The sequence below is a fragment of the Momordica charantia genome (assembly GCF_013281855.1).
Source record: "Momordica charantia cultivar OHB3-1 chromosome 11 unlocalized genomic scaffold, Mcharantia_2.0 BLBB01000011.1, whole genome shotgun sequence".
NCBI lineage: Eukaryota > Viridiplantae > Streptophyta > Magnoliopsida > Cucurbitales > Cucurbitaceae > Momordica > Momordica charantia.
In genome coordinates, this window is record NW_028275159.1 from 442,602 (window position 1) to 470,067 (window position 27,466).

The 27,466-nt window shown below is 33.4% G+C and overlaps 5 protein-coding genes across 7 annotated transcripts; 4 read left to right on the forward strand and 1 right to left on the reverse strand.

Annotated features, from left to right (window-relative positions):
* Positions 1-334: 334 nt before the first annotated feature.
* On the forward strand, positions 335-5,409 carry LOC111005586 (O-fucosyltransferase family protein). Of its 3 annotated transcripts, XM_088119605.1 has the most exons (11): positions 336-858; positions 957-1,013; positions 1,128-1,218; positions 1,563-1,639; positions 2,052-2,140; positions 2,291-2,474; positions 2,706-2,887; positions 3,377-3,479; positions 3,873-4,207; positions 4,343-4,818; positions 4,901-5,409. In XM_088119605.1, the coding sequence occupies exons 1-10, from the start codon at positions 700-702 to the stop codon at positions 4,788-4,790; spliced, it is 1,725 nt and encodes a 574-aa protein (XP_087975731.1). In that variant the 5' UTR covers positions 336-699; the 3' UTR covers positions 4,791-4,818; positions 4,901-5,409. The 3 variants fall into 3 exon arrangements, with proteins under 3 accessions (XP_087975732.1, XP_087975731.1, XP_087975730.1); XM_088119606.1 differs by having other exon boundaries at positions 335-858; positions 3,876-4,207; positions 4,343-5,409; XM_088119604.1 differs by having other exon boundaries at positions 339-858; positions 4,343-5,409.
* Positions 5,410-8,082: 2,673 nt separating this feature from the next.
* On the forward strand, positions 8,083-10,738 carry LOC111005544 (uncharacterized). The gene is made up of 2 exons (XM_022277071.2): positions 8,083-8,818; positions 9,757-10,738. Exons 1-2 carry the CDS (start codon positions 8,288-8,290, stop codon positions 10,528-10,530), a joined length of 1,305 nt encoding a protein of 434 aa, XP_022132763.1. The 5' UTR covers positions 8,083-8,287; the 3' UTR covers positions 10,531-10,738.
* A 1,550-nt stretch (positions 10,739-12,288) lies between these two features.
* Positions 12,289-12,837, reverse strand: LOC111005558 (transcription activator-like protein). The gene has a single exon (XM_022277094.2). It carries the CDS (start codon positions 12,800-12,802, stop codon positions 12,503-12,505), a length of 300 nt encoding a protein of 99 aa, XP_022132786.1. The 5' UTR covers positions 12,803-12,837; the 3' UTR covers positions 12,289-12,502.
* Positions 12,838-18,726: 5,889 nt separating this feature from the next.
* On the forward strand, positions 18,727-19,993 carry LOC111005551 (DUF241 domain protein (DUF241)). Its single transcript, XM_022277082.2, has one exon. The coding sequence runs from the start codon at positions 18,806-18,808 to the stop codon at positions 19,700-19,702; it is 897 nt and encodes a 298-aa protein (XP_022132774.2). The 5' UTR covers positions 18,727-18,805; the 3' UTR covers positions 19,703-19,993.
* Positions 19,994-23,644: 3,651 nt separating this feature from the next.
* Positions 23,645-27,423, forward strand: LOC111005536 (serine/threonine-protein kinase BSK1). The gene is made up of 9 exons (XM_022277057.2): positions 23,645-24,459; positions 24,585-24,720; positions 25,021-25,154; positions 25,286-25,391; positions 25,510-25,595; positions 26,091-26,279; positions 26,494-26,658; positions 26,781-26,894; positions 27,071-27,423. The coding sequence occupies exons 1-9, from the start codon at positions 24,133-24,135 to the stop codon at positions 27,323-27,325; spliced, it is 1,512 nt and encodes a 503-aa protein (XP_022132749.1). The 5' UTR covers positions 23,645-24,132; the 3' UTR covers positions 27,326-27,423.
* Positions 27,424-27,466: the final 43 nt, after the last annotated feature.

Here is a 27,466-nt window from a genome sequence, read left to right on the forward strand (position 1 = left end):
GGTGATAGTGAAAACTAAAAATACGAACTGTTATAACATCTTCCTCGTTAAACTTGGAAGAAGCTGGTTCAGTGAGGCGTAGTGGGTGAACAAAGATTATCCCGATTTAGGCCATTGAATTGAAGCAATCCACAGCGACGTCGTACAGTCTGATTGGAGCTGGTAGACAGTTTGGTCGATACTTGAAACAAATTATTATCCAATTTAAGCAAAAAAAGAAGTAAAAAACAGAAAAAAAGATAAAAGGCGAAAATTGTTAAAGAGTACGGAATTCAGGAGTCACATGCATTGTTAAGGCGGAAGAGAAGGGTAGAACTGGAATTAGAAAAATAAGAAAAGGCAGTGTCAGAAAAGGGAGCCAAAATGGGCCGGCCAGCCCACAACTCTCCGACGAATCGGTTGTGTTTCCGAGACAATAAGCTATATATTTGATTTCCCGATTCCATTGTCGTTATTTGAGTGTTCCTTTTTTCAGAAAAAAAAAAGAAAAAAGAAAAAAGATGAAGGTTCTCCACCGGGCTATGCTGGAGCCGTAGCACACAGAGATCCATTCTCAATTCTCATTTTCCTTTCATCTTTTTTTCTTTTTCCCTTTTTCTTCTTTTTGTCTTCAGGAAAATTTCTCCCCTCCAATCGGAGTGCAGAGATACAGCGAGCAGAGAGAGACAGGAGCTTCGGTGGTCACTGTCACCAGGAGCCATGGCTTTTCAGCGGCGGCGCAACCACTATTATCATCGCTTTAGATTCTTGATCCCATTCATTTCGGCCACTTTCGGTGCCCTCCTTCTCTTCTTTGCACTTCTCTCCTTTCTCGCTCCTACTCCCATTGATTCCGATCATCCCCGCCGCATTCTTCCGGTATATACTCCGAGCTGTCTTTGTATTTATTTATTTATTTTTGTGGTTTAATTTGATTCTTTTTGTTTGTAATTGCTGAATTCTGTTTACTGGAATAGGTTAAGTTCGATGCTGCTTCCGACGAGGCGATTGAAGTTTCGCATTTTCGTGTTCCGGTTAGGGTTTTCTGGAATTTGATACTTCGGCGTCTTTTACTGTTTCTGCTGGTTGATGCTGGGGCTGAGACAGCTCTTTGTTTGCTTAACGTGATTTCTTGATTTTCGAACCAGCGCAATGGAGCGAGATCCGGTCGTGATCTTTGGACTTCCAGAAATGCGAAGTTCTACTCTGGATGTAGTAATGCTAGCAACAAGTTCCAGAGTACGTTCCAGATAAATTCCAGCTCCTCCCCATCCCCCACTCTGCTGGTTATATATGCTTATGTTGCGTTCAATAGTTAAGGTTCTTATCTGTTTAGCGATTGAAAGGAATTAAGTTACCGACTTTTTTTTTTTGACGATTTAGAGATGATTAGATCCCTAAATTAATCTTTTTAAATAATGTTGTTTCCAGGTTTTTATTTTTCCAAAATTTTTTACTGATCTTGAAAATGAAAGAGAAACGAGTTCATGTGAAACCTGGTTGTTCACTGCTCGCATTTTATATGGTTTCCTAACTTTTCGCTTGAGAAACAGAAGAACTGATGTTTTTCCATTTTGATGCAGAAGTTAATGTTATTACGCATCCGAATCGTTACTTGGTGATAGCTACCAGTGGAGGTTTAAATCAACAAAGAACTGGGGTAATGTCACGGGCTTGCATTTTTCTTGTTGAGGATTTTGTATTTGCGTTGCTATTACTAAGCCATAAAGATAGATTAGGAGGACCTCAATGAAAAATGGACATTATATGAAATGATGACAGGGAAAATGACGTACATATGTGAAAAGTGGTTCTATATTCAAAATGCTAGTACGAGTTTGATGTGTAGTGAGTGGTAATAATATGCACAGGCCATGCAGCTGTTGGCTATTGCCGTATTAATTGTGCATACCTTCCATAGCTGCAACGCCCTCTGTTCAAACACTCTCGGATTATTGTGTTGCTGTCTATCCTTTTGGTTTCAGAATCTGAATTGATTTCTTTATTTCTAGCTAAATTTTGATAAGATTACTTCTAGCTATTTTTAAGCTGACTGAAGCTCCTAATGGCAGATAACAGATGCAGTAGTTGCAGCACGCATATTAAATGCTACTCTTGTTGTGCCTAAGCTTGATCAGAAGTCCTTTTGGAAGGATTCCAGGTTGGTTACACTTTATAAAATAAATGTATACCAGCCTACTTGCAGTTTCTATGAATGGTTGTCACTATTAAAATTTTAAGCAACACTTCTGCCTTTTTTTCTCCTCGTTATATTGTGGAAATGTGTTTATTCATTATTGTTTCTCAACAGCAACTTTTCAGAGATCTTCAATGTTGATTGGTTTGTATCATTCCTGTCAAAAGATGTTAAAATCATTAATCAGCTACCAAAGAGGGGTGGCAAAACATGGAATACACACTCAATGCGCGTCCCCAGGAAGTGTAGTGAAAGATGTTATCAGAACCGTGTATTGCCTGTTCTTTTGAAAAGGCATGTAAGTTTTTCGTTCATACAACCCATTTGATTAAACAAATATGAAACTTTTATTATTGTTCAGCTTCCAAATATCAATGTGAGTTTAGATTTCTTATATGTGTTTCAATTGCATGCCTTTCTTAAAAACCTTGTACAGTGAGTCTGTGACTGCTCCTTTTTGTGCTTTTGCTATGTCTCAAGGTTATATTAATTTTAAAATATATACTCAGAAATATTCATAATGTGTCAGGCTATTCAGCTATCCAAGTTTGATTACAGACTAGCAAATAAGTTGGAGACAGATTTACAGAAACTGAGATGTAGAGTTAACTACCATGCTTTGAAATTCACAGACCCAATACAGAAGATGGGTGAAAAATTGGTCCATCGAATGCGAGCAAGGAGCAAGCATTACATTACTTTGCACCTCAGGTACATGGTCATAAGCCCTTCATCCTAAATTATTGTAGTTGTCATTATTGTCTTATTACAGCACATGCTTTTTTTCACCGGTGTATTGTTCTCAAATGATTTATTTTGTAATAGTTGTTCATCAGAAATTGCTTTGATGGACTGAAATGCCCTTTTTTTGTGTTGGCTTATGGCTCTATTTACATGCACAGAAACACATTTAGTTTTACAAAGGTATTCATATTTTCTGTAGGTGTTCTTTTATAGTCTTCTGTAGCTGAAAGTATAAATTCATTTCACTTTTTTTTACACACGCTGCTTCCATCAAAATTGCTCTCTAAATAAATAAATTTCCTGGTCTGAGTGAAGGGTCTTAATGTGCATAAGGTATTGTAGAATAAGAGTTTGTTTACTCTATTGAAGCCATGCGCTTCTCAAAGCATACTGATGCTTATTGCAGAATTGGGACATCAATTGTGATTTGATCCAGCCATTTGTGTATTACCGTAGGTTTGAGCCAGATATGCTAGCATTCTCAGGTTGCTATTATGGTGGAGGTGAAAAGGAAAGGAGAGAACTTGGGGCAATTCGAAGGCGATGGAAAACATTACACGTAAGGCTCTAGTTTTAATTATGTGAATCAATTTGTTTGATTCATGTGCAGAAAATCCAATGCTTATCAGTTATCACCAATATATGTCAAATATAGTGCAATTGACTAGTAAAGTGGCTTTTGTGTTGAATAACAATGGGGGCAATATTGGGGGTCCTGGGGTTGGTTTGCCATAAGTAATCCTTGTTTGTGGAATATGGTAAATAGAGGAACAATGGTGGGCCCTCTATAAAGATTCTGATCTCGTATGTAAGCAAAATTTGTCTAAAATATTTATACTTCCTGATATTAAAATGAGCCTTTTTTCTACGTTCTGGTTCAAACTCAAGATGGCAACCAAAGTAACACGTCTAGTCTGATCTGTTCTATAAAACTCCTTTGAATTTATTTCAGCAGGCAAGCAATCCTGATAAGGAAAGGAGGCATGGAAAATGCCCACTGACTCCAGAAGAGGTCGGTTTGATGCTAAGAGCACTGGGATATGGCCAGGATGTCCATATCTATGTGGCATCTGGAGAAGTATATGGAGGGGAAGAAACACTTGCCCCTTTGAAAGCACTTTTTCCCAATTTCCATTCAAAAGAGACCATAGCTTCCAAGGAGGAATTGGAGTCATTTTCTTCATATTCCTCTCGCATGGCTGCACTTGATTTCATTGTCTGCGATGAGAGTGATGTTTTTGTCACCAACAATAATGGTAACATGGCAAGAATACTAGCAGGCAGAAGGTGCGGAGTCTTTCTTGTAATCCCCCCAACAAAAAAAAAAAAAAAAAAAGAAGAAGAAAAACAAATGCCCACAAGCACATATTTTATGAACTCTTATCTGATGAATAACTTTCCAAAATTTCAATTCTATTGCAGAAGGTACTTCGGACACAAGCCTACCATTCGTCCAAATGCCAAAAAACTCTATAGGTTGTTCTTGAACAGAAACAACATGACATGGGGAGCATTTTCCTCTAAAGTTAGAACTTATCAGAGAGGCTTCATGGGGGAGCCAAATGAGGTGAGGCCAGGCAGGGGTGAATTTCATGAAAACCCATCGGCTTGTATATGTGAAGATGCTAAGCCTCATGTAAAGTCTGATCCAGCACCCAGAAAGTATGGGAAGAGTGATATTACACCAAGGAGAGACGAAACCACGACAGTAGATGAACCAAACAATGATTACGAACCAGAATGGCCCGACTTGGATGAAGAGGAGGAACAAGTTGATTTTCAAGATAAAGGACCATTCAACACAACGGGATTGGATTATGATGCAATGAATTCTGAGGAACCTGAATTGGAAGAGATGCTATCAGACTAAACAAAGCTCTATACCGATCCTTTCTCATGTTAGTACTTCGCTAACCCTTCTTTCATAGAGAAGCTTTGCACCCCCAACCTAGAAACGAACTGAGAGTGAGATCCCAACAGAACATATTTCAGACAACAGGACCTGTTGATTTTGGTGCGTGTGTCATCCTGTATATAATGCCCCATCAAGAGCCAAGAAAATGTCTCCTTGTTTTGGACAATCATATAACGGCCGCGGCTTTTAACAGTCAGATCTTGTATCAACAGTTTGAGCATCTCAAAAAGTGGTATAGTGGGCTTTTGCAAGCATGTTTGGGGGCTAAGAAGGGAGTGCAGGAACCAGAGAAATGCTTCGTCAGATTCTTGAGGTAGGGCTCTCAAACCTTGCCTGAAAATATTTATTCAGTGTGGTTCATATTCTTAACTGATTTTGCCTAGTGAATTTGGTGATTAGGTTTTGCATTTTCTTTATTTGTAGGGATGGATTCTAGTTGAATACACCATCACCTTTAAAAAAAAAAAAAGGAAACGAAACCCATCTTTCAATTATTGCATTCTGGTCCCTTGGATTTGCAGACTTTTCTTGTTGTTTTGATGTCTCGAATTAATGCGATTAATAGTTAAAAGTAGAGTTGAGCTGTTAAATTATAAGTTTGATTTATTAACTTTTAAGATTGTGTTTAAAAAATATGTAATAAGTCTTTAAACTTTTTTAATTTTATATTTAATAGATTTTTTACAAGTTCATTTATTAAACACTTTTCAAAATTTATGGATTTATTAGACATAAAATTGAAAGTTTAGAGACTAATTAGATAAAACTTTGAAGTTTATATGCTAAATTTGCAATTTAGCTTATACTTTTAGTCTTAATATTGATTGATTGATCAATAAAATATATAATTACAATCCTATATGAATTTTCTACCATTCAAAGATGCCAAATTCCTTTCAAAGTTAGGTTTTCCCTTGGAGTGGTCAGTAGATTAGGTTGATTTGGCCTCTCTATCCTATTTTCATACTTTTATCCAATATCAGGAAAAATATAATTTATTGGACTCTTCAGTCAATGGAATTTTCTCTCATAGAGTTCGAAATTTTAATATATATTTCTTGTATTATTATCAAACATTTAAAATTTTGAAAGCCTAACATGAGTATCCAATCAAATTAAATTTTTGAAAGAAAAATTCGAAACAACTGTTAAGTCAATTACGTAATTGTCAAAATATATATATATATATATTATATGTTAGGCTTTTTCTGAAGTTTGACTACGTTAGTCCATTAATTAGGAGACTGATAACGAAACGACATTATATCAAATTTGAAAGCCTCCACCATTGAATTTCACAATATAAATCGGTATTCATAAATCTCAATTAATTTAGAAAATTCGTAAAGAGAAGCTCATGAAATAATATAAGTATGGTTTTAGTCTCTATATTTTAATTAGAATATATTAGCAATTTGGTAGTAAGAAGTAAAAACTAAACTAACTTTTTTTTTTTTTTTTGTCCTTTGAGTTCAAACATGTGGAATGGAGATTTGAACTTTTAATCTTTTGGTCCATTATATATTTTACTCAAATGATAAAAATAGGTATATATTATTGGTTGCCATAGCTCCACTTTAAATCAAGATTAACTTTAACTACTTTTTATTTTTCTACCAAACAATTTATTCTAACATAACTTTTTTTAGTACAATTATTATAACTTAACTCAAGGTTCATAATTTTCAATTAATACAACATGTCAAACCTTGTGATAAGACAAAATGTCCAAGTTAAGAACGAGGATTGTAATGAAATTAGTAATAGTATTGAGACTAAATTGATATAATAGTTAAAAATATGTCAAAGTTTAGCTTAATTGAGTCACCCATCTCCAATCAAAAGATCCCGAGTTCAAATTCCCTTCACATGTCATGTGTGTTAAAAAAAAAGGTTAAAAATATGAATATTTCAACTTTTTTTTAGGCAAATGAATAATTCGACCTTTCGTAATTATTGAAAAACAAAAATATTTCATCGTGATGCCCTTGTTTACCATATTTTTCTTAAGGTTGTAGAATTTAGATTAGATTTAAAAAAAAAAGTTTTCTAAATTATGGACTGCACATGTGAAAGAACTACATAATTAAAAAAAAAAAATATATATATATATATATATATATATATATATATATTAGGGTTAGTATAAGTAAAGAATAAAAAGAATAATGGTAAATATAACGGCAAAACAGGCATTTATTAGTAATTAATCAAATCAACAATTACTGCTAAACTGAGGAATAATTTATTATTGTCCTCGAATCAATTCATTAACGGAGCTTTTAAAAATTATACACTTCACAATTATTTTTTTAATAATATTTTACTGATAATTATTTTCTTAATGAGAAAACTCGATGAATTTTTCCTAATAGTAAATTAATCTTTAAAAAATTAATTTGAAAATCGAGAACTCAGAAAATAAATACGAGACAATTCATTACCTTTATTATTATCATTATCATTATTATTATTATTTTCCTGAATTTTAAGTTTAGAAATTATAAATATTTATTAAAATATGAAAAAGAAATGACCAATTCAAGCATCGTTTAAAATAAGGAAAATGTTTGCATGGGAAAAGAAAATCATGGGACCAGAAGAAAAAAAAACGACAAGTATTAGAAATTATATTTTTTATATTGAAATATAATTCTTGAATTTCAATTTCAAAGTACCACAAAAGATTATTCTAAGCAGCTTTCACTTATTTTCAACGCATCTTAATTATTTTTCTATTTTCAGTCAAAGAAAACTTTGGTAAATGTCAAATCCAGAATTTCTAAATATATTTAAAATATAATCGTAAATATTTCCTCCACTCTTTAATATCCATTCACATATCGGTATAGACAAAAATGGTAACTAATTGGTTTTATATAATTAGTTCTAAATAATGTATTTTAAAAAATTAATTAATTGAAAATTATCTTTGCAATAATGTTGTAAAAGGAATGTAAATTAATTTTTTACCATTACTATTCTTGACAAAACAAACCTTTAGACAATTTTACTCGGAAAATTGATTGCTAAATTAGATCTTTTTCATTCGTCACGTCAGACCTCCGGTATAAAATCAATTCGAGTGTAACTCAATAGTTAAGATAGTAGTGGCTTAACCTCGCTTTTTTTTTTTTTTTTTGTAATCATATTAAAAATTTTAGCTTAAAAAAATAATTTGAAATTATTTAAAAGTGTTATATTTATAATTAAGCGTAATGATGTAATATAAATTACCCCACATCCAACCGCATGAGATTAACGTACGCTTTCACGCCAAAAGCCGGACCCATCCTCTTCCAATGCCTGACCTAACCGATTTGATTTCTCATCAAAATGAAATTTAACCGCACAGATTTCAGAGCCTTTTTTCGTTTCATCAAAATGCTCCAACGCAAGAATCCGCCATTGATTTCCTCTTTCTTCCATATTTGAGGGCCTAGGGATCAGATATGCTCAAAAACCCTACGGAAATCGCTATGGTGTTCAGACGATGGGCTGCCGATGTGGATTGCTGTCTCCTCTTTCTGATCGTAACTACGCTCTCGCTCCTCGCCTTTTTCTCCGCCTCCACCGCCGTCGTCCCTGCGACTCCGTTTCCGACTTTCGCGCCGCTGCGATCCTTCATCATCGCCCGTGCGTTTCCACAGCCTGAAAAGAATACTAATCGAACTACTGAAGATTCGATTAGTCTTCGGGAGACGAAGAAGGAGTTGGAGAAATCGAAAATGGCGGTGTGTTTGGTAGGCGGAGCGAGGCGGTTCGAGATAACCGGACCGTCGATTGTGGAGAACATTCTGAAGGAGTATCCGAATGCGGACTTGTTCTTGCACACTCCGCTGGACCGGAACACCTTCAAGTTGTCGTACTTGAAATCGGCGCCCAAACTCGCCGCCGTCAGAATCTTCGAGCCTAAACCGATTCCGGAGACCGAGTCGCAACTCCGAGTCCTCACGGCGAGCAACTCGCCAAACGGCATTCAGGTTCGTGCATCTACTGAACTCTTTTTGGTCAAATTTTAAGTTGAAACGTTTTATGCAATTAGGTACCTGTTTGGAAGAAGATGAACAATAAGGGCAGCTGTATCTGTGTAACCAACTCTGTTCTTTCACGATAACAACACATCTTATTTTGCTTATTTTATAATCAACCGTTTACAACTCCCCCAAAAAGGAAGAAAAAACCTCAACTATTGCTTGCCTTTTAATTGATTCCTTTTTCTTTCTTCTGCACCAAAAATTCGTGTGTGAGATCACACCAAGCCGAAAAAGAATAACAAAATCCCACCCTTGATTTGGTTTCATATTTATTCAATACCAATTAGTCCTAGATTTGAACTTTTAATATTGATCCAAAAGATTATCGTATCTCACAGCTCCATAATTTTTTCAAAAAATTACCTTTATAAAATGAAATAAGGTTAAATATAAACACAGCCTATACTGTAACAACTCAACATAAATTGGAGCTTTGGGTTTTTAAGATGTTTACTAAATTTATGATTTAGTTTTGTTAATTGAAATTTAGGGCCAATTTTGAATACTATAATATTGGTGAGATACTTTTAAAATGTTGATCGGTATTGAATTTCAATACAAATTCTACCAATATAGAATAGAATTAATTTAATATAAAATTATTGTTATATTTTAAAAAATATATTGAATATAGCATACGTCAAAATTTACCATTAAAAAAAATTAAGAGACTTAGAATGATACAACGGAAATTGAAAATAACTAAAGCTGAAATATGTATGATATGTTTGTGGGGTGGGGACCATTCTGAAAAGCGAGGTTTTCGAAGTGTGATATTAAGTACGTTATTATTCCTAATGGAAAAGAAGTAAAAGTGCGATAATACCCCTACAAAATATTAGGTCGATGCGTCTGTTAACTGGAGTTGCTGCGTCTTTTTTCAGGGGCTTTTACAGTATTTCAATCTGGTCGAAGGATGCCTAACCATGATCCGCGCGTACCAGTCACGCAACAACTTCACTTACGACTGGATTGTCCGGACTCGGGTCGATGGGTTCTGGAACGGCCCGCTCCGACCCGAAAACTTCGTACCGGGCCAGTACGTGGTACCGCCGGGATCCTCATACGGCGGACTAAACGACCGATTCGGCGTGGGAGACCTGAACACCTCGACCGTCGCTCTCTCACGGCTGGCTCTAATTCCTAATCTGGACGCCGCCGGGCTCCGGCAACTGAACTCGGAAAGCGCGTTCAAGGAGCAGCTGAGCAGCGCAGGGGTGGCGTTTCGGGCGATACGGCAGCCGTTCTGCATAGTGACGGAGCGGCAGTACGATTATCCGCCGAGGGGATTCGGAGTGCCGGTGGCGGCGATGTGGAGTGCGGGGCTGATGAGCGGGGCGAAGTGCAGGCCGTGCAGGGCGGCGTGTGAGGGGGAGTGCGTGGGGGAGGTGATGGGGCGTCTGGAGAGGGGATGGAGCTGGACGGATTGGGAAAACGGGACGCTGTCTCTGTGCGACGCCCATGGAGATTGGGAACAAGGGTGGGAGAAAATATACGAGGAATTTGTTGGGGTTGAAATGGCGGGTGCCAGTTGGAGGATCCAGAACATGAACTCCAGTCAGTGCAGTGATGATTTCAATGAAATGAAAAGGAGAAGTGGAATTTGGGAAGCTCCGCCAGTGGAGGATATCTGCAGCCTCCTTCAAATTGGTAATTAGTTAAAATGATACTTGTGCTGTGTTTTTGTTTTTGGTTGCCTTTTACTCCTAGTTTTACCTTGGTGTGTCACTGTGTCTATATAATTTGTTTAGCTTAGTCAGTGCCACATATATATTCGTTACAAATGCAAATCAGTTCAACCCATTTCGCTTAATTAAAATTATAAGATAAGCTTTTTTAAATAAAAACGTAGTAGAGTTAAATGTAGAGGGAACCACTTTTTAGTTGAAATCTTAGAAAGAGACCTTAATAAAGAACTTCTCTCAAATTTTGTAATACATGGATGGCTCTCTTCTAGATGGAACATAATGGTCATTAAATAATAAAAAATTCGATAGAGAGATCTAAAATTTATATTCTCAAATTTTGAACTTTTATTGATGGAGATGGTGACCTAAATATATTGTTGGTAAAGGCGGCATAATTCATATATAGCGATGTTTACTTCTGTTATTATTCAATATTATTGTTTAGCTTTTGGAAGGAGACACATCACTTCTTCAACTGACCTTAATTCTCACTCTTGATTATACTTTGATTTATGCACAATATGACAAGACCCCTCTGTTTGTTTCCCCCTTTTTACTGAATTTTTAGATCTGATATTTGTTCTCTCTTTTAAAGTAATTATTAATTTATCTAATTAGTATATTAAATTTTATATTAGTAAATCTATGATCGGAAACTTTCCGGGCCCAGTTTCCATGTTCCTTAGCTTATTTAACAGTTTTAAATTAAAATTCACAAAATAACCTTTGAATTTTAAAAAACATCTAATAAATCTACAAATTAAATTTTAACGAAAAAAAATTCTTAGCTTATTTAACATTTTTAAAACTCACAAAATATCTAATAAATCTACCAATTAAAATTTTTTAAAATTTAAAAATTGAGGCGTATTTTTAAATTATAAAGTGCAAAATTTAATGAGATGTTAAAGACACTTTTCGAGGAGTAAACTTATAATTTAACACATTAATTTATTATGTAAATCAAACCTCTAATTTTTCTTTCCTCTCCAACCAACAAACAAAAGTGATTTGAAATCATTTCGTCGCTTGTAAGTCAACTTTAATAAACGAAGAGTTTTTGGGTATCGCCTAAAAAGTCTTCGAGGTCGTGAAATTTTAAAAATAAAAAATAAAAAATTATTTTTTGTCGTAATTAATCTTAATATTTATTTAACGTTTCGATTTGATCTTTTATGTAATTTTTAAATAAACATTAATTCAATAACATAATGTACTAAAAAAAATCAATAACAAAATGATTGGTAACAGTACAATGTATTTTCATAATTTCTTAATTATATAACATTAAACAAACACTGTCTTCACACAATATATTCGAAAAATATAAGATTATATATATACAACATAAATTAAAATTTTCTTAAAATAACGTCGCTTCAAAAAAAAAAAAAAAAAGAAAAGAAAAATTATTAAAACGAGTTTTTAACTGGCTACCATTGTTATAAATATTTACTAAATTCAAATCAGTTATAATCACATTTAACTTTGCCCCTGCCAGATTTATTTTGGTATATCTTGCAAATTTAAGCACTTTTTTTTAATAATTTTTTAATGACTGTGATTTACTTTAAAACAAAAGCCAATCTTAAAAAAATAATAATAAATAACATTGCGAGTGTTTCTAAAAAATGAATTTTTATCTAAAAACCTAAATTAATTAGTAAATCTTTCCAAATGAGCGAGTAAAATAAAACCACAAGCTTCCACACGTATACTAGCCTAGTATCCATGTAAGCCCTAATTTTGTTCGGATTAAAATTATCTGCCAAATTCCTCGCGAATATCAGTTGTAATCATTCAGAGATTCGCAAGAAACGCGCAATCGAGTAACGAGAAGAACCAGATTACAATATACGAAATACCTCTCCCGATTATTAAACGAACACAAAAGGCAATAATTAGCAGCCAACGATTGAAACGTACGTGCCGCCTTACCAAACTACTGAAAATACGACTGGCCGGTGATGTCGATATCTCTGTCGCCGGACGACGGCGGAGGCGCATGCTTCGGCTTCATTCCGGCTTCAACCGGTCCATCGGCGCTCTGCGTGTCGCTCGCCGGTTTCTTCTTCAGGAGTTGCTGTTGGCCTTCCTCGGCGCCGTACATTCCTCCGCCGTAAGCACTTTCCGTCAACGGTTGCATCGGAGAAATATTTTGCGGCGGTTGTTGCTCCATCTTCTTCGTTTCTTCTCGCCTCTGCTCCTCCCGCTCCATCTCGATCTTCTGATTCCTTTCCATTTTTTACTTCTGTTTTCTGATTCGCAAACCCCTCGTTGGTTTCTACCTTTTAAATTGATTTTTATTTTACGCCACGTGTCTGTACTACTATCCTGGCAATTCTACAAGACGCCACCGCATCGCCTCCCACGTGGCATGTGCCATGTCACGTGGGTTGATTCCATTTCGCTTCTATCCAATTCGTGTTTTGGGCTGGGTCGACTCCATCAAAGTCCAGGCCCATGTATCAACTTGCAATTGAGGCCCACTTTCTAACACTCCATTGAGCCCAATGATGGACCTCTGGAGAGCATTAAAAAGTTGCAGGAAAACTAAAATTTACAGTTCAATTTAAAAAATGTTTTTTTCCCTAATATTTCTAAAGAAAGCATAACTTTTGTCGTTTATTGGATGCCGATTAAATGGATGGCTATGGAAGCGAATTCGTAATTTTAAATGAAAAATACATTTTTTGGTGCCTGAAATTTGTGTAGCGTCTATAGGGTCAAATGTTAAAATGAACACTGCTAATAACTTCTTCTTCTTATTATTATTAATTTAAATATTTCTCTCAAAAAATGAATTAAATACTATATATATATCATTAGCTTTTATCTTTATAACATTTTAGTTTTCTGCCCCAAATTATTAAGTATAATTAACGATGTTTAAATTATCATTCTAGGTGGTACTTGATTTCATTTGTTGTTATAATTTTAAATATTTTGATTTGATTTCTATGATTTTGAAACAATTATGATTAAATTTCTTAACATGGAGACTCAATTTAGATATGAAAACATGTCGCCTAGCAAAATATATGCTAAGTTAAAAAAAACTATCATTTGTCAATAGAACTTAAATTGAAAATTTTACAATTATTAAACAAAAGTACAACCCGTCATGGGATGGACAATAATGTTGATGTTCATGAATATTTAAATAAAAATGTAAGATGGCAAGGAACTATCTAACATGTACTAAGACACATTTTGATAATTTAAATTAATATAATCTCTAATGCATTGAAGGCAAATTAATCAATAATTGATATTATTTCTTTTATGAAACTTTTTGAATGATACCCAAATTCATGGAGACAGCTAGAGAGAGAATCATTGGTAGGATAGAGAGAGAGAGAGAGAGGTAGTTTAAAGGTTTTTGGTGAATGCAAGGGACATAGAAGGGGGAATGGATCTAAGCCGCCCCTCTAAATTTTCAAAAGCATTAAGAAAAAAGTAACATTTTATATTTGCAAAATTTAAACTTTACCTACCATATAAATTTTTTAATACAAATTTATAACTACTGTTTTAAGAAATCAATAAATAAAGTGTCATGTTAATTAAAATTGTGATCGAAAAAATTGAAATAAAATTAAAAATAAAATGATTAAAAATTGTACATGGGTTAAAACAAAGGTTTTGAGGATACATTACTAAGGTAAACAAAACTTAAAAATATATATATATCAAAATAGACGATTTCAAATATAAATATTAAAATAAATTAAATTGAACTGAACTAAAATAATATTTAAATCTAAATAAAAATCACATCAATACAAAATTCCTCTTTTAACTAACTACTTGTCTATATTTAAATCTATATATATATTTTTTTTTTTCTTTTTCCTTTTTGCAAAACTATTTTTATATGTTCAATACGTCACGTTTTGCAGGCCATTCTTAGTTATTAGATTCCTTCTGTTGCGTGGTGCCCAGTCTGCTAACTGTTCACATGATTTTTCTTTCTTTTCTTTTTGGTTCCTAATGTGTTTCTAAATTGGACTGCTTTTGCAATTTTTCTAAATTGGATTTCTTTTTTAACCCTTCTTCCCTCTTTTTTCTAGCCAATTGTTTCAAATTATTATAATACTTTGAAAAGCTAAATTACAATTCAAAACAATTATGATATCATTCAAAATGTTATTTATATTTTAACCAATTAAACTAGGTGTCAAAGTGAGCATAGTTCGGTATTTGACATATATCTCCAACCAAAAAGTTGTGAGTTCGATTCCCCACCCCAAACTGATAAAATAGTTTAAAAATTATATCTCTATTTTTTATATTTAAATATTGTAATCCACCTCAAGGATAAATTGTCATAGTGGTTAGATAAAGTGATTAATAAAAGTAAAATAATACATTCAATCAATCAAAATAAATAATTATATATCAATTTTTATTCACAACTTTTAATCTCATCGAATAATATATTAAAGTAAAGTAAGTGTTGCAATTTTTACTTCAAATTTAAATAAATATTAAAAATTTTATATTATTATGTGCTTTCCTTTGGAGAATAAAAATATATATATATATCTGGTGCAAAATTCATAGAACTTAGGGAAAAAAAATAGGTCACTAAAGCTGCAATTTTTTTTAAATGTGTGAGTCTGAGGGATTTAGTTAATGTTCAATCTAATATATCAATCAATGTTTTTTTTTGGGACAAGATATTACAAGATTGAGTTTGGTTTCATACGATATTTATTTATTATTATTATTATTTTTTTGAAAACTAACGGACGAATTAGTAAAAATTAAATAAAATGTGAAAGATTGACGCATTGGTCAAAACTAATGGTTCTCTGATTGATAAATTAATGTTGAATTTAAGGAATTTTGGCTTAAAATAAAGTTGAATCAGACGGAATTTAGAGAATGATAGCATAATTTTGACTGAAAAAAGAGGAGGCATAATAAAGTTGAAACAAATGGAATTTATAGAATTAGAGCATAATTTTGAGTAGAAAAAGCATAAAGTGGTGTGTTTAAATATTCTAGAATGAGTTTTTCTTTTGACTTGAGGAATGAGATTCAGACACAACATTTCTAATTTGTTTTAATTCTGACCTTTCCTGTCCAATCACTTCACGCCTTTTCCCTTCCATGGCATTCCCGTAATTTTTTAAATTAAACCCTTAATTTTGATTTCTTAACAAAATATTTATTTCATTTCATTTTATTTTATTTGACCTGAACCTCAGCTCACGTCTCGCGAAGATCCGAAACTTTGGGGATTTTCCAATTAATTTCTCTGATTATCTTTAATTAATTTCCGACGATTTCAACGGTACAGATCTTCTTCGATATTGCGATCATCCACGTGGACTTATGATTATTCATGGAATTGGACGCGTCTCACAGCTACATACATGCAGAACCAAGTTTTTGCTTTCATTATTAATCATAAAACTTATTATTACAGCGTATCATTGATTGCTATTACAATTTACCATTTAGAATTAACTGATTAAATCATATACCAGAAATTTAATCTTGCATATTTTTAAACATTGAAAAGTTTTTTGGAATAACGAATTTAATTTATTAAAAAGGTGCGCTAAAAAGTAATCAGGTTCAATGTTTTGTTCTAAAAAAAAAAAAAAATCAATGTTTTAAAAGGAATGAGATATCACATCCCATCTCGATTTAATTATTCATTTTTTCTATTTTTTTATTTATATAATCATCTGATTAAAATGGTTGGTTATAATATAATTTCTCTTTGTTAAAAATATAAATATACTCACGGTGGTCAATTAGTTGTAGCATGGATAATTTTTTTAAATATATAAATAATAAATAAGGATGTGTTTAATTGGTAATCTAAAAACAATTGATTCATTGTATTTTTTGACAGATTTGAAAATTGAACCTTTAACTTAAAAATTTGTTAAATGGATGTTAGTAATGTATTTATAAACTATTGGTACTCACCAGCTACAGTCTAAAATAATATTAATTAATTTATCAACATTTTAATTATAATTTTGTATAAATATTATTTTATAATATTATATAAATTATAATATATTATATTTTATCTATATTAATTCCAAAAAAAAGAGTCAAAGTCAGTTAAATGGTAATTGACATATATCTTCAACTAAGAGGTTATGAATTCTAACTCTATAAATCGCAAAATAAGAAACAGAATTCAAATGGTCAAAACCCTAAATTACCAAGCTAGTTAAATAATATCTTTAATGCTCCAAAATGCATATTTTTTCCTATTTTTCATCGGACACAGCATTTTAACACAATTGACTATCCAAGTAGGAATAAATCACGAAAATGTAGTATTTTTTTTTACCATATTTAATAGGGTGACACGACTTGTTATCATATGATTATTGGATGAAATTGAATCAAATCATAAAAACAAAATTAAAACCGAGTATAAACTAATAACTTTGTAATATATTTACAATTGGAAATACTAAAAGTAATTTGGAACAATAATTTGAAATAAGGTGTGGGATTGTAGTTGGGAATTATTTGATAAAGCACAGTTTATTTCATAAATCACAACGTTTGGTTGTCTTGTAGTGAACAACTTGGTATGGCCAAAGAAAGGTGCACATAACCGTTACCATTTTTTTGTTACTGAAAGAAATGTCAAGTTGATCCACTGTGTTCATTCATTGGTTCACCTGTTCATTTTGATTTAATTATATGATTGCGATTTATTATGGGTTTCATTCGAATAGTTCTTCAATTAAGTACGGAAAACTTGAAAAAATAAATTAAATTTTTTTAATTAATATCAATGTATTGTTTGTCGTATATAGTAGGATAAGAAGAAAAATAACAAAAACTATGAACCAAAAAAGATTAAATAAGTTTTGAAGATGTTTCATCGTAGAATCATTATATAGACCAAAATTATTTTAAAGAAGTTTGTAATGAACGATGACTTTGTAAATGTACATGGAGCAAAAGAAGTCAAATAAGTAGAGTTGGTCGAACTAAATAGAGCTTGTTTTAGTATGATCTGTGAAGGTAGAGATTCGAACTCACAACTTTTTAGTCGGATATAGGTGTCTTAACTTGTTGAGTGGTAGAAAATGATTTGACTGTCTCATCTAACTTAATACCTACCATAACTGTTGTGAGGACAAATGATACTGTGTTGTGTTGTTGTGTTGAAGGACAATGTATCTCTCGAAGTTGGACATGACCCGAGCAAAATCTATGCTTTAAAATAGTCTCCTTTATATATATCCAAAATAGTGGTAACTTAATTAGCTCCAACAAATCATGTGATGTATATCAAAGAGATCAATCCTATCAAATATATAGTAGAAATAGCACTCTTACAAAAAGGAAAATTTTAAAAGAAGATTAATTATTTGTTTTTTTGAGTACGAAGATGAATTGAAGTGGTTTACATCTTACGATGCCCTCAATTTTTAATATTATTATATTTTAGTTCTTTGAAACTTTAAAATATTTATTAGAGCTCTTAAACATTATAAAACTAAAAAATAAATTAAAAAAATAACTATTTTGATTCTTACCTACATGATAATTAAGTTACCTACCAAAAAAAATGAGTATAATGCCTTAACCGCTGAACAATACTCGAAACCAGAAGTAAACTAATCAATAAATACCAAAATAATTATTCTTTTAAAATTTGTCCACTAAAATAAAGATTTTAAAAGGTTGTAAAATAGAAAAGTTGGAAAATTTAAAATCTGAATTATAGAATTTAAAAATTCAAGAACGAAAATAGATTAAAAAAAACTTTAAAAAAAAAAACTAAAATAAAATTTAAACCTATTTAATGTTGGTATCGATTTTGATTATCAAGTTTGTTAATTAACTCAATAAACGAATATCTTATTCTTGCCTGGAATTAAAATAAAATCAAAACAATATGCAGCGCGTAGGTGGGCCCGCCAAAATAACTGATCCAGCGTGTCAAGACCACGTGGTGTCTCCTCCCCACGAGAACTGTAGAACACAACCGCCACCGTGTCCCCACATCATTGGCCGCCCAATCCCTTCCTTGTTGAATTCGCGGATCCAGTCCCCCACTCTCTCTCTCCCCCTCGTGCGCCTCACTCTCTCTCTCTCTCTCTCTCTCTCTCTCTCTCTCTCTCTCTCTCTCTCTCTCTCTCTCTCTCTCTCTCCCTCCCTTTATATACTTCAAAATTCCCTTTCTTCTTCCTCGCCAAACCCCCAAATTCTCACCAACATCCATAAAAGAAATATATATATCGCAGCCATGGTCGGCGTTTTTCGGCGATCCTTCTCCTTTCCGAACAAGGCTCCGGCCAAGCCTCCTCTCTCTCATCACGTCCGTTCCATCAGTCTCCCCTGCAGATCGCATCCGTTGATTTTCCAGCTCAAGGACGAGATCTCGAATCTCAAATCCTGGTCGTCTGATTCCGATCGCCGTACCGCCTCCTGGATCTGCGACGGCTTGAACCGCCTGAAGACGGTCCACAATCATCTCGACGACGTTCTCAATCTCCCTCAGACGCTAGAGTCTCTCCGCCACCAGCCGCGGTGGATCGATACGCTCCTCGAGCATTTCCTACGCTTCGTCGATGTCTACGGAATCTTCCAGACGTTGATTCTGGCGATGAAGGAGGAGCACTCCGCGGCGCAGGTGGCGATGAGGAGAAAAGACGAAGAGAAGATTGCGTTATACGTAAAATCTAGGAAGAGATTGGCCAGGCAAATGGCGAAGCTGGTTTCGAGCGTGCAGAAGATCAGGACGGCGGAGAAAGGCGGCGCCGTCGAGCTTGCCGCCGTGATCGAAGAAGTCGTCGGAGTGACGATGTCGGTGTCTCTCGCACTGTTCAACGGAATCGCAGAATCGTTCGGGACGAGGAAGGCATGGGCGTGGGCACGACTGGATCGCGTCTCGAAGAAGGCGAGGAAATCGGCGGAGGAGGAGAAGGGGATTCGAGAGTTCAGAGAAATTGGATTGGAGAATTTGAGAGAATTGAGGAAGAAAGGGAAGGAGGAGACGAGAATGGCGATGAAGAAGATGAGAGATTTGGAGGATTGGATCGGCGACATAGAAACTCGAAGCCAGAGAGTGTTCAGAAGCTTGATCAGTGCCAGAGTTTCGCTGCTAAACGCTCTGTCCCAGCAGCAACCACTGCAAAAATAGGGCAGAAAATTATACGAAATTATACTAATTATTAAATTTGTACATGATTTAGAGATTTTTATTCCTTTTTTTAAGAAAAAAGAAGGAAAACTTCGTGGTGTTAAAAATTTAGAAAAATAACATACAATTATAAGGTGTGTACTGTACAGCTGAGTTGGTTTTGATGAAAATATATTTGAGGATGGAATCTTGGAAGTGTGTAGAAGATTGAGCCCATCACCATCCCATGTAATGATTTGTCTATTTTTTACTCAACAAAGTAAATAAATTTTATGTATTTGATTAACGTTAGTATGAAAGTTTTATCATTATTTGTATGACTTTTTTTTTTTAATTTCGAATGCATTTTTTAAATTAATTTCGAAATTAATATACATCGAGACATCACAAGATTATCAAATTAAAAATCCTACTCTAGGACATACCATACAAAACTTAAAAGTAATGGGAATTAACAAAATAATGGTCATGCTTAAAATAGAATCTTGGGTCTCCAACATCAGGACGAAGTTTAGATCGAAGGATTAGGTTAACTTGCAATTTGACTTTGATAGCAATTGGTTAGGGCAAGAACATACCTAAGATGTTTTGAGGACTAATTATAACACATTTTAACTCATGTAATATACATTCAAAATAAAACACAATTAATTTATCTAAAACTGTTTTTCTAGAGATAGATTTAAGGGTAAATCATGTTATGAGCCTCCGATTTACCACGAATTTATTTTTTATTTTTCTTTATTTTTTAGTTCAAATTTATTTATCATAACTTGTCAAAGTTTTTCTTCCCCACAAATATTAGCTTGTATTTGTAAAGCCTTTGTTTTTGGCTTTTTGCTGGTTCGGCACGTCTGCTCCACTATTGGTCAAGTTGTGTGCATAATTCATTAATTAAGTTACAAAATTCACGGCGGCGATCTTCGGAGTTCAGATAATCTGATTGTATAAAAATATATATTTTGTCCAACGTAGCTTTCTAGAAGAAAATGAGGTGTTTCAAATTGTTTTTTTTTTATTTTTCGTTTTTAGTGTTTTTTTTTTGGAAAAGAAAATAATAATGACCGACATTGATGTTATTGAAGGCCAAGACTCCAAAATAGAGAATTTCAGAAATGAAGACATTACTTATAAAAAAATTGGTTTTGAATGGGTTCGAAAATATTTTCTTACTACCTTTTTACGTCTTGAATAATTTTTTGAGTTTCTAAAAAAAATTGTCATAGAAACTCCGTCAACAAAAAAATTATCATAAAAGTATTAATAACGGTATCCCATATGATATTGTCCGCTTTGGATATAACCCTCGCAACTTTATTTTTGGTTTCATCCAAAAAAAAACTTCATACCAATCAAGATAATTGTCCAATCTTATATGTCAAATGTATAACTTTGTTTGCACTCTCCTTACGAATCCAACAAAAAGGTGGAGAGAAAATTCGTGTAAAATGTGCTCTGCTAAAACGTAAAATAGTAAATAGTTAATGTTAATCATGGCTTTGAATATTTATTTTTTTCTTGACAAAATTGAAAGTAATTTATGTAAAATCTGAGCTAATACCATGAAATATTATTTAAAAAAACCTGAAATATTTTTATTGGGTCAAAAACATTTCTTTGAAATTGGAAATTACTTAACAAGCCCTATATTCCTATATTCCTATATTCCTATATTTTTAATGGGTCAAACATTTCTTAACAAGAAACAGGAACCTTCGAGCCCTATATTCCTTCATTTTGATTCATAGTCTATAATATTATACTAAAATTACTTGACCTTTTTTTTTACCTCAGTTTTACAGTTTCTCTCATGAACTCTTGAAAAGTTGGGCCTTTTATTGGGCCTTCAGATCCCACCGGCCCACGAATTGTACTGTAATTTTTGCCCTTTGATTTTTGGGCATATCTATCCTAAATAATATTGATAATTAAACGTTAACTCATTTGACCATTTTTCAAAACGCTCTATTTATTTTGACAATTCCTCTTATTATCTTTTGAATCAAATTGATAAAATTAATTAGATGAAACTGAAAGAAGTTGAAATTTTAGAATATATCCAAAAAAAAATGTCTATTTTAATTAAAGATTCCAAACAAACTGAGGTTGTTTGGTAACCGAATTTTCAGTAGTCCGTATTGTTCAGAAAATAATGGGATTTGACTGAATGACGATGATAAGGCCAACATGACGTGATAATTAATCTTTTTTCTTTTTCTAAAAAATATTAATGCATTGAATGGATTTTTCTATGCCTATTTTAAGACAAAAGTTTAAGGTTAAATTAAAATAATATTTTGGTTTATGAAATTTTAGCTTTCGTTCATGTTTCTACTTTTAAAACATTTATTTTGGTTCCTCGTTTCAAAGGGATTAGTCATAATTAAGACAGAATCCCCAAAATCATATAAACATATTTATAGACTTAAATATGCATTTTTTTTTTCACTATGACCTTTTAGAAATTTGATTTTTATAATTTAAATGTTATCCACTTTCTGTTATTTGTCACTGTTAAATTTATTTATTTATGAAACATGTTTATTTATTTATTTGTGAAACTTCATGTTTAGGCTCCATAAAATAGTATTATTCTAAATCATTAGAGATTTGATCTAACACTATTTTATTATCCACATATTATTTTTAAATTATTGTTTTTTATAAGGACCTGATAAAAACTTTGATGAAATTTTTGGGCTAAAATTGAAAATTTAAAAGACAAAAATATAAAGTAAATAAGAGTTTAGTAGAAAACAAATCCAAAATTTTTGTAAATTTATAAAGAGAGTGAAAATGTATGGCTGAAGCCTATATTTTAATCTAACAATTTAATTATAAAATTTTTGGAGGTTAACCATAAATACTAATTAAAAACATGGTTTACGTAGATAGTACAAAGAAAATATATGAACTAAATTTATAATTTTATTACAATAAATATAATAACCTTGCATAACCTTACACTTTAAGCTAAGATAATGCAATTTGGGGAGATAACGGTAATTTAATAAATTCCAAACTTTTAAAGACGCGCCCAAATTTTAATTAAACCTTTTTTTTTTTTGTTTTTCAAAGGAATTAAACTAATAGTTAGGACGCCCTCTCAAATGCCTATAAAATTATTAGTTACAAAATTCAGCATAGAAAATTCTAGACTAATAAATAACAAAATTAAAATGGAACATGGGAATATTAAAAAAATACCTAAGAATGTCAAGCATATACAATGTTTCAGAAGTATAATATAATATCATGAAAAATATTATTTTAATTCACTTGGGTTAGTAAAATTAAATATAACATTAGAAAAATATTGCACTCCACAATGTTCATGGCAAATAATTATTAAATAATTCGTCCCAAAAACAAATAAAAAAGAAAAATAAAAAGTCAATATTACTTTCGCAACAAATTTCAGTTAAGTTCTTCTTTTCCACTCCTGGTCAAGAATCGAACCATCAATAATTAGGATAGTAATTATTAGCTCGTATTGATATGTTAATTTTTTTATTAATATTAAAAAATACTTGACTTAGCAATAAAGGTATAAACTTTTAAAATAGATAGACTAATGAGAGATAAAAAGAATGTAACGATAATTTGGAAATGAGGTTAGAAGAAATATAGAAGATTTAAGTCACATCTTGATTACTTGTTCTATTTTAAATTGTTCCCAACTTACAGTTATTCATAAGGTAAATTAAAAGAAAAAAAATTTGACGATGTTATGATTTTATTACACAATTTATTAAAAAAAATCAATAGAAAGATTGTATTATTTATTTATTTATTTAAAGTTGATGAAGTAGAACAAAATGTTTGAAATTGCAGGAATAAAATTAAAGCATTCAAAGTTTAATAATAGAATTCAATTCAAAGTTCAAAGCAACGTAAGAATTGAAATGCCATTTTATTAGGGAGAAAAAAAAGAATATTACAGGAAAAATAAGCTGTCCATTGCAAAGAAATTGGAGGATGGAAGAGAAGATTTGAAAATTGTGTTTCTGTTAGAAGTCAAGCAGTTGTTTTAATGGCGATGCGTTGGAGGAATCACATTCATCATTAACAAACAGAGGATCGATTTCACATTCTGGCGCGAGAAATCAAAGGGAAGTTGCAACAAATGTTTGGATAATTATCTCTTACAACAACTCATTTGCAGAAGAAACCAGGAAGATTGAGGCTCTGTAAGCCGCAAGAGGGAAAAATCAGAAACAGAATCAGACACCGAGGAGAGAACCAAGGCAATGAGAAGGAGAAATTCAAGCACCGGCTAACCTAGGTTTCTATCTCGTTCTCGCAAACCAACAACGAGCGCATTCCGCAGTTATTCAAACAGCTCTCTCACGCAATCGGCCACTTCTGGTTTTGATTTCTGAAGGAGAAATCGAGCTCGAGTTTGCAGATATAGTTGTATCGACTGCGTTATGGGCTGCTGCCAATCGTTTCTTAACTTGAAAAAACCTGCTGCCGATAGCCATGGCCAAGACAATTCTCAAGACGAGAAGAGCCACCACCAGAATGGAGTAGAATCCGCGCCGGCCGATGAAGGCGTGCCGTCGTTTATTGAGTTCTCCTTCGCCGACCTCAAGGCGGCGACTAACAACTTCAGCTCCGATTATATTGTCTCGGAAAGCAGTGATAAAACTCCCAATCTCGTTTACAAGGCCCGTCTCCAGAAAGAGAACAATCAACGCTGGGTTGCGGTTAAAAAATTTTCCAAAGCTGCGTGGCCGGACCACAAACAGTTCGCGGTACGCGCTCTGTTTATGTTCTTCATTTTTTGCGCTCTGATTTTGCCCACTGTATAGCCTTAGGTCTTCGTAGTTGTTACTCCATTGATTTGCTTGTGTTGTTTTGGTGGTGAACTCGAATTCAGGAGGAAGCCTCTGGTGTGGGGAAATTGAGGAACAAAAGACTGGCCAATTTAATCGGGTATTGCTGCGAGGGCGACGAAAGGCTGCTTGTTGCGGAGTATTTGCCCAATAGCACCCTTGCAAAGCATTTGTTCCACTGTAAGTCTTTTCAAACTGCCTTTTAATTGCCTATTTCAAAAATTCATTCGTGATTTACGATATCTGCAATTTGTCGAATCAAACGAGTTCTTCTTCTTCGTCTTCGTCTTCTTCGGATTCATGAAGTTGGCTTGCTATATTTAAGGCGTTGTGCATGTATCTATACAGTTTTTAACGCTCATTCTTGTCTTTATTGGAAGCTTCAATGAATAAAATAATGAAATCTGGACTTTGATTCTTACATCTATGATTTTTCCTGTTTCCTAGTAAAACTTAATCAGTTTACAATTTCCTTGGCAGGGGAGAAACAAACCATCGAGTGGGCAATGCGTTTAAGGGTTGCTCTATACATCGCTGAAGCATTAGAATATTGTAATCAGGCAGAACGTCCATTATACCACGACTTGAATGCAGATCGTGTTCTATTTGACGAGGTGCTGTAACAATAAACAAACCTCTTCTTCGTCCTAAAAGTCATTGATCTGTTATGATAAGATTTGAGAGAAAACTTGTGATTTTTTTTTTCCTTAATTGTCCATTTTTCTGATTTGTTGAAATTTTGCAGAATGGTGATCCTCGGCTATCGTGTTTTGGATTGATGAAGAACAGCATGGATGGAAAAAGTTATAGCACTAATCTTGCTTATGCACCTCCAGAGTATTTAAGAGATGGTACCAATCAAACTTAACTCTTTCCTTTTCAGTCATTTCTTTCTTCTTCCATTTACAAAAGAACATCTGTATTTTTTTCACTGTTTAATCACTGTCATATTTGGTTGCTTTTTTTCAGGAACTGTAACTCCTGAAAGCGTTATCTATAGCTTTGGAACTGTCCTTCTAGATCTTCTTAGTGGAAAACATGTTCCTCCAAATCAAGTAAGTTCATGGAACATACTAATACCAATGTTTAATTTATAAAAGAATTTGGGTTTCTTGAGATATTTTATGGGTATGAGGGTGTCACCAGCGACAACCTTTCTTAGATTACGTTGTACATGGATTTTATGTTAAATAAATCAAAACTCATCTAAGAAGCTTCAAATTTCTTGTTTTTCCCTCTGTTTTTTTTTTTCTATTTAATTATAGCCGGTTTTCTGGAGTTTGTTTTTCTGCCACTCTTTTCTTCAAATGCATGTTAAAGCGCTTTTGACTTCATTGACTTATTGGGCATGGACTTTACATGTGCAGATATTCAAGTGCTTAAAAAATGTTTTTAAAATCTCAACTCAATTTCTAAGAACTAAAATAATTGATTCCAAAAAATGTTTTTGTCTTTGAATTCATTTTTTTTGCTGAAGAGGCGAATATAATTATTCTTAAGAACACAGTTCCTTTACATTTTACTCAATTATTCTCTTGACTTGTAAGCAGGCGCTTGATATGATTGGAGGTAAAAACATAATGCTCCTGATGGACTCACATTTAGAGGGGAAATTTTCAACTGAAGAGGCGACTTTAGTATTTGAGCTTGCCTCACAGTGCTTGCAATATGAACCCAAGGATCGACCAACTATTAGAGAACTTGTGGCAGCACTCGTTCCCCTGCAAAATAAATCTGATGTAAGCAATTCCTTCTTTATCCTATGGACCTTTCGTGGTGCGTGATTCAATATTATGCGTGCTCGTCTTTGTATTTTCCTTTCATCAACTAGATACTGATGGAATGCATATGGTTTGATCATAAGAAATAATATGCTTTCTTGTAATATCAGTTAAATCACAATCGTTTTTACTCGGTTTTCTAACTTCTAAGATGATAAATACTTGCTTATAGGTTCCATCCTATAAGATGCTGGGCATTCCAAAACATGAGGAAATAGCGTTGCAGCCACAACAGCCTCTCTCTGCAATGGGTGATGCTTGTGCTCGAATGGACCTCACAGCCATTCATCAGCTTTTGCTCATGTCACACTACAAAGATGATGATGGATCCTGCGAAGTAAGCCCTTTCTGTTGCTCAAACTACTTGCTTCTTTCGTTTCATTTCTTGAAGCTTTTCCCCCATCAAATTGTTGATAGTTCAAATACTAAAAATTTTCATCTCCATCTGGATTCATGCAGCTGTCCTTCCAAGAATGGACACAGCAGATAAGAGATATGTTGGAGGCTCGCAAGCGAGGCGACTTAGCGTTCCGAGATAAAGATTTTAGAGGTGCAATAGATGGCTATACTACGGTAAGCTACACATATTTCCTGATGAACTCTAAGATGAGAATTCACCAAACATGGAGATACCCTTGATTTAACTTGTGCATTCTCTGGATCATCTCTCTTCTCTCCCTGACTTCACCAGACATCTGAGTTACTCTGTGCTCAAGATCTAACCTCTAAATGTATGGTATTATGTGCAGTTCATCGACGTCGGGAACATTCTTTCTCCAACAGTGTATGCACGAAGAAGTATTTGTTATATGCTCTGTGACAAACCAGATGCTGCCCTTAGAGACGCTATGCAAGCACAATTGGTTCACCCTGAGTGGGCTATTGCATTTTACTTGCAGGCTGTTGCTCTTGCCAAGCTTGGAATGCATAAGGATGCAGCTGACATGTTGAATGAGGCAACAACATTAGAGAAGAAAAGGCATAGAGGGGGCAGAGGGTATTGATAATCAATTCTCTCAAAATTCTTTGATGTATTTATTCTTTTTTTTTTCTTTTTTCTTTTTCTACCATATCTTCTTCAAAGTTGTAACGAACAGTTGCGGTCGAGATCGGGCAAAACGGCACACCATGGGATCTGTCAGTTT